The 13,862-nt window shown below is 42.4% G+C and overlaps 1 protein-coding gene across 1 annotated transcript in view; it reads right to left on the bottom strand.

Annotated features, from left to right (window-relative positions):
• Nucleotides 1-13,862, bottom strand: part of ADGRB1 (adhesion G protein-coupled receptor B1) — a 285,191-nt gene that overhangs the window by 182,712 nt on the left and 88,617 nt on the right. The window contains exon 7 of the mRNA XM_070748372.1: nucleotides 12,673-12,837. Coding sequence (XP_070604473.1) covers nucleotides 12,673-12,837 — 165 coding nt within the window. The remainder of the gene's footprint in view (nucleotides 1-12,672; nucleotides 12,838-13,862) is intronic.

Below are 13,862 nucleotides of genomic sequence, written 5' to 3'. Positions count from 1 at the left end.
GGAGGAGATGTTTTCACCCTCCCCAGGCATTGAATTATGAGTGTGGGCACTCGGCCATTTGCACTCTTTCGGCACCCGAGGGAAAAAAGGTTTGCCATCACTGCCCTCCACCATTTCTGATAGGTGGCAGTGCAGTCTCTGTTCAAAAGCTTCCAGTAATGAAGCTCCCACAACTTCCAAAGGCAATTTCTGTTCCATTGGTTGATTGTTCTCACTGTCAGAAAGTTTCCTCCTTACTTCTAGATCGAATCTCTCCTTGATCAGCTTCCATTCCTTGCCTGGCCTTCAGATGCTTTGGAAAATAGCTCGACCCCCTTCTTTCTGTGGCAGCCCCTCAAATATTGGAACACTGCTATCATGTCTCCCCTGGTCCTTCTCTTCACTAGTCTAGCCAGACCCAATTCCTGTAATCGTTCCTCATATGATTTAGCTTCCAGTCCCCTCATCATCTTGGTTGCTCTTCTCTGCACTCTAGAGTCTCACCATCTTTTTCATAGTGGGCATCATTCCAAGAAGAACATTGGTTGGTCAGACTTTGTATTCAAAACTGAACAGGTCCAAAGATGGGCTACAAGAATGGTGGAAGGTCTTAAGCATAAAACATATCAGGAAAGACTTAATGAACTCAATCTGTATAGTTTGGAGGACAGAAAGAAAAGGGGGGACATGATCGAAACATTTAAATATGTCAAAGGGTTAAATAAAGTTCAGGAGGGAAGTGTTTTTAATAGGAAAGTGAACACAAAAACAAGGGGGCACAATCTGAGGTTAGTTGGGGCAAAGATCAGAAGCGATGTGAGAAAATATTATTTTACTGAAAGAGTAGTAGATCTTTGTAACAAACTTCCAGCAGATATGGTAGATAAATCCACAGTAACTGAATTTAAACATGCCTGGGATAAACATATATCCATCCTAAGATAAAATACAGAAAATAGTATAAGGGCAGACTAGATGGACCAGGAGGGCTTTTTCTGCCGTCAGTCTTCTATGTTTCCATGTTTCTAAAGCAGGTCCAACCCACTGTGGTTGTCAGGCCGAAGCCAGAATGCTTGGAAATTTTGGTCTGCCGTATTATGCAATGTTGTTTTGGAATGCTTCTTGCTGTGGGAATTTGGATGTGTGTGTGTCTGCATGCCATGACACATTCCTTTTAGGCTCTCAAGGTCAGTCTTTGTAAGTTATTATCAGTTATTGCAATGATATGCACACATACATTGCCAATAAAGCATTTCATTATTCTGAATTATTTAAAGCATAAAAATTATACCCTCTATGTATCTAGGAAAAAAAGTTGCATGCTTATTCAGCTCTAGCTAAAAGGTCAAACCAACCATGATTGGATTAAGAACCTATGTGCCTTGTTAAAGCAACTCACCCCTTCTTTATTAATTTAAGGAAATAATTATTTGGGGTTCTATTGACTTTAGGTAATTGAAATCCATCTCTTTGTTTAGTTGCTCTCCTGTTTATTTAGCAATCTTTGTACCCTGACAAGATTTGCCTGTATATTGTCTGGATTTGTATGTGTCACTTATGAACTATTTACTTTGCAACTAGGTTAAGTTAAGAATTAATGTTATATATTTGTACACACAAGAAACTGTTTATAAAAAACAATAAACTTGCTAGTCCAGGGAAGGAGAGAGCATCATACCAGAGAGACAGAGAGAGAGAGAGAGAGAGAGAGACAGAGACAGAGACAGAGACAGAGACACAGAGAGACATAGAGAGAGAAACAGAGAGACAGAGAGACACAGAGAGAGAGAGAGAGACAGAGACAGAGACAGAGACACAGAGAGAGACACAGAGAGACATAGAGAGAGAAACAGAGAGACAGAGAGACACAGAGAGAGAGAGAGACACAGAGAGAGAGAGAGAGAGAGAGCTTCTCAACACAAGACAGCTCTGCTCAGCCCAGAGACCAAATTTCTAACCTGGAAAAAAGGATTCTAGAAACCATGTGTCAGTGTCTGTGGTTTCTATATCTCTACAGTTTGGCATCTGTCCAGAAGTTCTTGGGAAGTGCAGGATACGCTGGCAGAAGATGTACAGGGTGCATTCCAAAAGTAATGCAATTATTTTTTTAAGTAATTTATTGAACAGATTTGCACAAACACTTAAAATTCTTCAAAGTACTGTCCTTGGGCCTCTACACATTTTTTCAAGTGACTCTGCCATGACCGGTATGCACCCTGGAAGGCGACTTCGGGGACCTCTCGCAAGGTCTTCGTCACAGCTGATTGGATCTCGTCTATGGATGAAAAACACCCCTTGCCACAACACGCTATGAGTCCGTGAGTTCCTGGCCAAACATCAGGTGCCAATGCTGCCCCACTCCCTCTATAGTCCTGACATTGCCCCAGCAGACTTCTTTTTGTTCCCAGCCCTGAAAGGAACCCGTTTTTCATCCATAGAAGAGATCCAATCAGCCGTGACGAAGACCTTGTGAGAGTTCCCCTAAGATGCCTTCCAGAGCACGTACCAGTCATGGCAGAGTCACTAGAAAAAATGTGTAGAGACCCAAGGACAGTACTTTGAAGAATTCTAAGTGTTTGTGCAAATCTGTTCAATAAATTACTTAAAAAATAATAATTGCTTTACTTTTGGAATGCACCCTGTATGGTTCATGTGATGGACTTGTGGGAGGAAATGCAAGGGTGGAGATACCCTCATAACTTTAGATTCAAGGTTCTCCAGTTGTGCTAACAGGGGCCTGTTAATAAATTTGAACTTTGAACAAGGGCTTTGATTTATTCCTCGGATGCTATTTGGAACGCTGACATTGGTATTCACTCTCTCACGGCAGCCCAGAAGGTAAGCAGACAAACCAAGAATACAAGTCGCCGATATTTACATGCAGGAGCAATAGTTGCAGGTTATAGCCGTAAATGCGTTTCATGAAAATTCCCATAAATATTCTACACTTCTGGAAAAAGGAGAAGTAGAATTTGAGGCCTGCAAGATTGAAGAATGAATCCCACTCCTGCCTCAATAATGCGTTTGAAGTTATTTACGAGGCATAAACCAGGGAAAACTGTCACAGGAATATTAAAGCTATTTCTCAACTCGGAGCAGGGAAGATCGGAGGGAGCGGAGATCTTTCAACAGCCAATTATATTTCTTTCCTTCCTGAGCGTGCAAAAGCAACTTGTAAATAGAGTGGGCGCAGAAAGACTAAAAAAGTATTAGCCAAGGAAGACCAGCTGTAGACTTATGCCAGACCCATTCTCGAATACAGCTCATCTGTCTGGAACCCACACCACATCTCAGACATCAACACTCTCGAAAACGTCCAAAGATATTTCACCAGAAGAGCCCTTCACTCCTCCACTCGAAACAGAATACCCTACGAAAATAGACTATCTATCCTGGGTCTTGAAAGCTTAGAACTGCGGCGCCTAAAACACGATTTAAGTATTGCCCACAAGATCATATGCTGCAACGTCCTTCTGGTCAATGACTACTTCACCTTCAACCGCAACAACACAAGACCAAGCAACAGATTCAAACTTAATATTAACCGCTCCAAACTTGACTGTAAAAAATATGACTTTAACAATCGAGTTGTCGAAGCGTGGAACTCATTACCGGACTCAATAGTGTCAACTCCCAACCCCCAACATTTCTCCCTTAGACTCTCCACAATTGACCTCTCCAGGTTCCTAAGAGGCCAGTAAGGGGCGTACATAAGTGCACTGATATGCCTATCGTCCCCTGTCCAATTGTCTTTCCTTTTCTCATATATCATATATATTCTCTCCCTCTCATCTACTTCTCTTCTTTTTTACTTACTATCCTTATATATATATTACTTAATGTCTATTTTCTTCCATATGTATTGTATATTGGACAAAGAATAAATAAAATAAATAAAATAAATAAAATAAATAAAATAAATAAAATAAATAAAATAAATAAAATAAATAAAATAAATAAAATAAATAAAATAAATAAAATAAATAAAATAAATAAAATAAATAAAATAAATAAAATAAATAAAATAAATAAAATAAATAAAATAAATAAAATAAATAAAATAAATAAAATAAATAAAATAAATAAAATAAATAAAATAAAATAAAATAAATAAATAAAATAAAATAAATAAATAAAATAAAATAAATAAATAAAATAAAATAAATAAATAAAATAAAATAAATAAATAGACCAGCGGTGGGCTCCATCCGGTGTGGACTCATCGGGGTGGGCTGCTGCCCAGGTGGAGGAGGATGCAGTGGGGTAGCAAAAATGGAGCTCCACCCCAGAGCACCCAATCTGCACCAAAAAGTGCCCAAGATGCTTCCTGAAACACACAAAATCGACAGAGTTGGTGCCGCCTGAGGATTTCTTAACCATTTCAAGATTGATATAGACAAAATTGAGCGGGTCCAAAGACGGGCTACAAGAATGGTGGAAGGTCTTAAGCATAAAACGTATCAGGAAAGACTTCATGAACTCAATCTGTATAGTCTGGAGGACAGAAGGAAAAGGGGGGACATGATCGAAACATTTAAATATGTTAAAGGGTTAAATAAGGTTCAGGAGGGAAGTGTTTTTCATAGGAAAGTGAACACAAGAACAAGGAGGCACAATCTGAAGTTAGTTGGGGGAAAGATCAAAAGCAACATGAGAAAATATTATTTTACTGAAAGAGTAGTAGATGCTTGGAACAAACTTTCAGCAGACGTGGTTGGTAAATCCACAGTAACTGAATTTAAACATGCCTGGGATAAACATAGATCCATCCTAAGATAAAATACAGAAAATAGTATAAGGGCAGACTAGATGGACCATGAGGTCTTTTTCTGCCATCAGTCTTCTATGTTTCTATGTTTCTATTGAAGGCAAGGCTTTGCTCAACTGTAGAGTGACAGAAGATGAAACTTGGGTTTATTTCCATACTCCAGAGAGCAAATGTCAATCAATGCAGTGGCGCCAGACCCATTCTCCTTCAGCCCCAAAATTCAAAACTCAGCAATCGGCGAGAAAAATCTTTGGCACCCATCGCGCACAAATCTTGCACACCTATAGCAGCAGCGTTCATGCCCTTAGTATTTAGGTAGCATTTTACATCATGTAGTTTGCACTTGGAGGGAAACAGAATGAGGACGCTCATCTCTAACCTTCACAACAATGCCAGTCCATGATCTACTGACCACTGGCACTGCTCGGCCTCTTTCGCTGGCTTCCTGCTACACGATGCAGCTGCGAGAGGAATCATGGGCTTCCCAAGTATGCCCATGTTACACCAACACTCTGCAGTCTGCATTGGTTGCCGATCAATTTCCGGTCACAATTCAAAGTGTTGGTTATGACCTATAAAGCCCTTCATGGCATCGGACCAGAATATCTCCGGTACCGCCTTCTGCCGCACGAATCCCAGCGACCAGTTAGGTCCCACAGAGTTGGCCTTCTCCGGGTCCCATTGACTAAGCAATGTCGTTTGGCGGGACCCAGAAGAAGAGCCTTCTCTGTGGTGGCCCGACCCTTCGGAACCAGCTCCCCCCAGATATCAGAGTTGCTCCCACCCTCCTTGCCTTTTGCAAGCTCCTTAAAACCCACCTCTGTTGTCAGGCATGGGGGAATTGAAATTTTCCCTTCCCCCTAGGCTTATAGAATTTATACATGATATGCTTGTATGTATGAGTGGTTCTTTAAATTGGGTTTTTTTAGATCGTTTTAATATTAGATTTGTTTACATTGTCTTTTTATATTGTTGTTAGCCGCCCCGAGTCTTCGGAGAGGGGCGGCATACAAATCTAATAAATACAAATACAAATACGATTGTAATACCAACTTCCCCCGCGAACATCCCTCGCGAGAATTACGTGCCTTGTAATCTTATTTTCTGGATAACCCTCTAGTTGGAAAGAATCCAGTTGGGCAAAGCTAATGGTCCTTTTGCTCTTGGCCCAGGCAAACTTGTAGTCCAGACAATTAGAAAGCTGTGGTGTGATGAACACAACATGAGGAGGAGGAGGAGGAGGGTCATTCCTGGCAGGCCATCTGCTCCACCATCTGCCCTTCCTCAGAGATTGGAGGAACCACTCAAGGTACAATTTCCTTCTCTGATTTTGCAAGCTGCACTGAATGGCATTTCGGGTAATGAAGCCTGATGCTATGTATTAGAAATGGTTTTTAGAAGATAACATAGAATCATAAGCCTGGAAGGGACTTTAGCCATCGAGTTGTCGAAGCGTGGAACTCATTACCCGACTCAGTAGTGTCAACCCCTAACCCCCAACATTTTTCCCTTAGACTATCCATGATTGACCTCTCCAGGTTCCTAAGAGGTCAGTAAGGGGCATGCATAAGTGCACTAGCCTGCCTTTTGTCCCCTGTCCAATTGTCTCTCCTTATCTCATATATTATATATCTTTTCTTCCTTTCATATATCTTCTCCTCTACTTTTATATCTTTTCTTTATATATAATACTTCATGTCTATCCTCTTCAATATGTATTGTGTATTGGACAAAATAGATAGATAGATAGATAGATAGATAGATAGATAGATAGATAGATAGATAGATAGATAGATAGATAAAAAATGGATGGACGGATGGACGGACGGACGGACGGACAGACAGATAGACAGACAGACAGATAGATAGATAAACAGAGTTGGAAGGGACCTTGTAGGTCATCTAGTCAACCTTGTAGGTTGACTCAGCCTTCCATCCTTCCAAGGTGGCTAAAATGAGGATTGTTGGGGGTATGCTGATTCTGTAAACCGCTTAGAGAGGGCTGTAAAAGCACTGAAAAGTGGTATATAAGTCTAAATGCTATTGTTATCTTGTCTAACCCTGGAAACAGGAAACTCTACACTATTTCTGACAAATGGCAGTCCAGCTTCTTCTTAAAAAGCATCCAGTAATGAAGCTCCCACAAATTCTGAAGGCAACTTCTGTTCCATGGCTTGACCCCCAGAACTGCCTGCTACCGCACGAATCCCAGCAACCAATAAGGTCCTACAGAGTTGGCCTTCTCCGGGTCCCATCGACTAAACAATGTTGTTTGGCGGGCCCCAGGGAAAGAGCCTTCTCTGTGGCGGCCCCGGCCCTCTGGAATCAACTCCCCCCAGAGATTAGAATTGCCCCCACCCTCCTTATCTTTCGTAAACTACTCAAGACCCATCTATACTGTCAGGCATGGGGGAGTTGAGACACCTTTCCCCCAGGCTCTTTATATTTTGTTTGGTATGTATGTGTTGTTTGGTTTTTAAATATGATAGGGTTTTATATGCTTCTTTTTAATATTAGATTTGTTTCGCTATAATATTGTTTTTTATTATTGTTGAGAGCCGCCTCGAGTCTTCGGAGAGGGGCGGCATACAAATCTAATAAATTATTATTATTATTAATTATTATTATTGATTGTTATTTCCAGGTTGAATCTCTCCTTGGTCAGTTTCCATCCCTGATTCCTTGTCTGTCCTTCAGGTGTTTTGCAAAATAGCTTGACCCCCTCCTCTTTGGAGTATCCCCTCAAATACATAGAAACATAGAAACATAGAAGACTGACGGCAGAAAAAGACCTCATGGTCCATCTAGTCTGCCCTTATACTATTTCCTGTGTTTTATCTTACAATGGATATATGTTTATCCCAGGCATGTTTAAATTCAGTTACTGTGGATTTATCAACCACGTCTGCTGAAAGTTTGTTCCAAGGATCTACTACTACTACTCTTTCAGTAAAATAATATTTTCTCACGTTGCTTCTAATCTTTCCGCCAACTAACTTCAGATTGTGTCACCATGTTCTTGTGTTCACTTTCCTATTAAAAACACTTCCCTCCTGGACCTTATTTAACCCTTTAACATATTTAAATGTTTCGATCATGTCCCCCCTTTCCCTTCTGTCCTCCAGACTATACAGATTGAGTTCATGAAGTCTTTCCTGATAGGTTTTATGCTTAAGACCTTCCACCATTCTTGTAGCCTGTCTTTTGACCCGTTCAAATTTATCCATATCTTTTCGTATGTGAGGTCTCCAGAACTGAACACAGTATTCTGAATGGGGTCTCACCAGCGCTCTATACAGCGGGATCACAATCTCCCTCTTCCTGCTTGTTATACCTCTAGCTATGCAGCCAAGCATCCTACTTGCTTTCCCTACCACCTGACTGCACTGTTCACCCATTTTGAGACTGTCAGAAATCACGACCCCTAAATCCTTTTCTTCTATTGGAAGACTGGTGTCATGTCTCCCCTGGACCTTTTTCTATAGCATTTCAAACCAGTCTCTTCCAGGGATCTTCCAGGGATCCAGTCGACTAGAAGTCACTGTCTCCTGGTGATTGATCCAAACTCACCTACTAGTCATTCGGCCATTTAGATGGACAGCATGGGGCAACTGTGGCTTTGCACAAGTCTTCCTTGGGTACCAACAGTGCCCGTTCTCAGTCCAGGAGACCTTCTTCTTGGTGACTCATGCATTAGTCATCTTCTGTTTGGATTACCATAATGCGGTCTGCATTCTATTAATCTTCAAGATCACTTGGAAGCTCTAGCTGGACCACAATGCAGCACTGCGGATATTTTTTAAGCATTTTTTAAAATTACAGCCATATAATACCAGTGCTCAGACAGCTGTAATGGCTCTCCGTGAGCATCTTATGCTGGTTATTCAAGCCCTACTTGTCTCTGTTATCTCTGCTCGTCCCACGCACAAAATGCACAGTACAGTATATGTGGTACCTTGTTGAACAATAACACCAGTGAGTGGGATCTTGGTGTCCTAGTGGACAAACATTTAAATAGGATCTAGCAGTGTGCAGCAGCTGCCATAAAAGCCAACACAGTTCTAACAGATGGAGAGAGTCAAGGTCACGTGAAGGGTTAATACTAATTTATAAGGCTTTAGTAAGGCCACGCTTGGAATACGGCATTCAGTTTGGGTCGCAAAGTGCAAAGAAGAGTGACAAAGAGGATTAGGGGACTGGAGGCTAAAACACACGAAGAATGGCTGCAGGGACTGGGCATGGCTAGTTGAAAAGAAGGACCAGGGGAGACAGGATAGCAGTCTTCCAATATCTCAGGGGTTGCCACAAAGAAGAGGGAGTCAGGCTATTCTCCAAAGCACACGAGGGTACAACAAGAAGCAATGGGTGGAAACTGATTGAGGAGAAGAAACTTAGAACTAAGAAAAAATTTCCTGACAGTGAGAACAATTAATCAGTGGAACAGCTTGCCACCAGAAGTTGTGAATGTTCCAACACTGGAAGTTTTTAAGAAGATGTTGGATAACCTTTTGTCTGAAGTAGTGTAGGGTTCCCTACCTAAGCAGGGGGTTGGACTAGAAGACCTCCAAGACCCCTTCCAACTCTGTTGTTGTTGTTGTTGTCTTTGTTGTTGTTGTAATAATAATAATGAGGAGGGAGGGGGAAAAGGAGGAGAAGGAGAAGAAGAAGAATTAATTTAAAAACAAATGACCGATCAAGGAAGGGGGCATGCTCTAACTCCTTTCCATCATACAATGTCATCTCATTGGAGCCAAATACTTTCTGTATGTCAGTCCCCAAACCAAGAACGATAAATGGTTGATTCTTGCAAGTTGAGTTCTTTCTTGTTTCAAACCTATAGACAGAATCTTGCCAAACTGAACACTCTACTATCTGCATTTACAATATATTCTTGGAACTATTAGGGAGGGGCTGTCTTCACTCTCCTCTCACGCATGATATCTGAGCTGAGTTGCCTCTTATGCCCCTGGGATTCATCTGCCTTGCTATCACACATTTTATGCTCGGGGAAATCACAATCCCCCTTGAGATCAGGTTGACCCTAACTCTGTAAAGCTTTTTGCAAAGTGGTGAAAAGAACATGGAAGAGAAAGAGAAGGAAAAGAGAAAGAAAAGAGAGAAAGAGAGTTAATGGAACAGAGATTAAAAGAATGAGAAAGGTAGGCGAGAGACAGAGAGAGAGAGAGAAAGAGAAAGAGAAAGAGAGAGGGTAAGAGAAAGTAAGGAAAAGAAAATGAGAGAGAAGAAGGAGAAGGAGAAGGAGAGGGAGAAGAAGAAGAAGAAGAAGAAGAAGAGGAGGAGGAGGAGGAGGAGGAGGAGGAGGAGGAAGGGGAAAGGGAGGGGGGAGGAGGAAGAGAGAAAGGGGCAGGAAAAAAGAGAAGAAATGAGAATGAGAATGAGAGAAGAGATTGAAAGAAAAAGGAAAGAAAATGAAAGAGAAAGAGAGAGAAAAGAGAAAGGGTGAGAAGATGGAAGAGAAAAAAGAAAAGAATGAGGAAAGAGATGAGAGAGAGTGAGAGAAAGAGATAGAGAAAGAGATAGAGAAAGGGAAAGAAAGGGAGAGAAAATGAGAGACAGATAAAGGGGAGGGAAAGAGAGAAAAGAGTAAAAGAGAGACAAAATGAAAGACAGAAAGAATGAAAGAGAGAGAGAATGAAAAGAGAGGGAGGGAGAGAGAGAGAGAGAGAGAATGTGTGTGTGTGTGTGAGAGAGAGAGATCAGTGTGATGAAACTAAGACAGGCCTGAGTAGCTTCCAGGAAGACACATTAAATTTTTTTCTTCCCAGAAGACTCTAAAATATATCGCTTGGAGGCCGGTGCCAAAATGTCAACATTTAAAATTTAATTATTATTATAAATTCAGACTCCTCCACAGACACTTAGCAAGACTAGCAGTATTTCACTGAGCAATATCCATCGGTCCTCTTTGTGTCTGTTTCAGCAACGCAATTTAAGAGGACCATCTTCCTTGTGGCTCCTGAAGGTGGAAGTGTCTAACTGGCCTTCAAAATCTATACCACCGAAATATTGCACGTCCTATGGCAAGACGCAGAAGCCAAATCTCACTCGGACACACGTGAGCGCCGGAAATGTTCGCGCACCTCTATTTTCACAACCAGAACGTGATGTGGGCCGTACCGGTAATCAGCCCATTACTGAGCTTTACCATCGAACTGTCCGTATTGCAAGAAATATTTTATCTAAAACTTATGTCGGTTCTACTTTATTCTACCCCCTATGTTCTGAACTCCAGAACTGATACAGAATGGTTAAATAATTGGGGGTCACCCTCCCCCCAAAAAAGTCTTAAAAATCACCAGCAACTTGTTGTGGTTGGCTCTGGGCCAGCTCCTGCCCCAAGGAATGTGGGGGATGGATGTGGGTGAATCCTCCCAGTGTCAAGGGCCTGTTTTACTGCCGACTGCTTCGGACAGCGAAGTATCATCGGAAGCAGGGAGTGACTGTGGAATGGGACCCTCAGAGGGGGTTTTGGCAGGCAGCCCAGGAGAAAGTCATTCATCCTCCTCCTTATCTTCACTGGACTCTGATGAAGAAACAATTATAGATGCACGCATGCGAAGGGCCATGAATAGGAGAAAGCAGCTACGTCGGTATTACAAGAGATAAGAGAATTCACCTGTGGTTGGGTGTGGTGCAACTAATTAGGGCTGCTGTTAAATGGGCAGTGTGCCAGCCTCTCAGTGTGGAAGATTATAGAAACATAGAAACATAGAAGTCTGACGGCAGAAAAAGACCTCATGGTCTTTTAACCCCCAAATTTGGCAACTTTAAGACTTGGGAATTTCAACTCCCAGCCAGCAATGAAGACCTCTGTTCTAGAGAATACTAGAGCCATTCGGAAAGGAGGGGGAGGCAGAAATCCAGATCACATAGAATTAATTCCAGATCTTATCTCCTTATACTTTTCCTAGACACTTTTGTTAGAATCAAAATCGCCGGCTTTGGGGTTTTAAATGCCTTCGGGAAGAACGCAGAGGCTGCCCAAAGAAGACACCCTGCATTTTCTTTCAACATCTTTCAGTGCAAATTGGGTGTTTTGGGGTGGAGCTCCATTTTTGCTACCCCACTGCATTTCCTCCCAACTGTTGTGGTTGGCTCTGGGCCAGCTCCTGCAGCTGGGGATTTTTATGTAGATTTATGGGAATCCTCTGTTTATCAGAGACCTGTTTGGTTGCCAGCTGAATCAGACAGTGAAACTGGATCACAGGCAGAGACAGATGGTTGAGAGAGAAGAGGCAGACAGGGGGATAGGTGCAGCCAGTCCACCAGCCAGTTCTCCACCTTGGGAGTAATCAGACTCTGAAGGGGATGCGATCATGGATGACCCAATCTTGGATTGCCATATGCACAGAATTATGGCACGAAGGGATCAGTTGCGCAGGCGTCAAAGGAGATAAGAGCCTACAGCTGTTCAGGGGGTAATTATACTAAAGAGCCTAAGATAAATAAGGGAGTTTGGGAGGGCCAAGCCATGGGCGTTTATCCATTTTGTGAGAGTGTCTAGAACATAATAACATAAGAAGAGCCATGCTAAATCAGGCCAAAGCCCGTTGAGTCCAGCATTCTGTGTCACACAGTGGCCCACCAATTGTCCATGGGGATTTTGAGCAAAAAGAGAAGGAAAAACCCTCCCTTTCCTTGACTACCAAGAAATGATACTCAAGGGAATCCTGCCTGCGTCAGCCAACATGGAAGTGGCACATGGACATCTGTTTCAATAACCACCAATACACTTGGCATCCACGAATCTGTCTAATCCTGCCCATCCCTGGGTAAAACCCTTCTTAGTCTACAACTCTGCAATACCAATGCTGATTCATCTTCACCGCATCAGTCTTACAGTTGTATCAGCTTTCCAGCTGGTCAGCTGTTAAATCCCCATCTGCTGCCAACCGTCCACTCACCTGGACATCTCCGTTCGTTGCATTGCTTGAACTCCTCCTTGGGACCTTGACACGGTCCTCCTCCGAAGAAAGGGCCATAGCATATCCGGTCCCGTCTCTGGGTTCCCCCACCGCAGGTGGCCGTGCAACTTCCCCAGGGACCCCAAACTTGCCATTTTCCATCCACTGCAGCAGAAAGCGAGACAGAAATTTGTTTTATTTCGTTAGATTTTTAAAGCCGCCTTTTCCTGACCATCTCAGGGCGGTCTACATGAATAAAACGATATACAGTGGAACCTCGACATACGAGCAGCTCTACTTACGAGCTACTCGAGATAAGAGCTGGGAGGGGAGTGACATTTTTGTTCACCTCCCGAGCTCACATTCGGGATACGAGTGCCAAGGAGCTGTCTCCTGAAGCCGAACGCTAACTTCCGCATTCGGCTTCAGGAGACAGCTCCTTGGCGCTCGTATCCCGCGTGTTTTAAAAGGTTGCAGCTGGCCTGGGGGGCTTGGGGGGTGCTGGCAAGCCCCCCAGGCCGGCTGCCACGTTTTAAAACACGCGCGCCGCTTCGCAGCTGTCTCCTGAAGCCGAACGCTAACTTCCACGTTCGGCGGCAGCGGTTTTTTTTGTTGTTGCACGGATTAATTGACTTTACATTGTTTCCTATGGGAAACAATGTTTCGTCATACGAGCGTTCCGACTTACGAGCCTCCTTCCGGAACCAATTAGTCTCGTAAGTCGGGGTTCTACTGTATTACAGTTAAAAAAAAACCAATAAAAATATTATTTCCTATTATTATTTCTAAATATTATTTAGAAATTTCATAAACATCTTAAATAGAAGCCAACTTTATGATACAAGGTTTATATACAGGAAAACCTAATTTAAAAAGTTTCATGAAGAGCTGAATTATTATTATTATTATTTATTAGATTTGTATGCCGTCCCTCTCCATAGACTCGGGGCGGCTCACAACAACAACAACAACAACAACAACAATAATAATTTATTAGATTTGAATGCCGCTTTGTTTGTTTGTTTACTTACTTACATCTGGATATGGATAGGTCAACTGTAGATAATCTGAGGGTAAAGTGTTGGGGGTTTGGGGATGACACTATGGAGTCTGGTAATGAGTTCCACGCTTCGACAACTCGGTTACTGAAGTCATATTTTTTACAGTCAAGTTTGGAGCAGTTAATATTA

Source organism: Erythrolamprus reginae, chromosome 3, assembly GCF_031021105.1.
Source record: "Erythrolamprus reginae isolate rEryReg1 chromosome 3, rEryReg1.hap1, whole genome shotgun sequence".
NCBI lineage: Eukaryota > Metazoa > Chordata > Lepidosauria > Squamata > Dipsadidae > Erythrolamprus > Erythrolamprus reginae.
The sequence above is the reverse complement of the archived record's forward strand: the minus strand, read 5'-3'. Positions and strand labels throughout refer to the sequence as shown.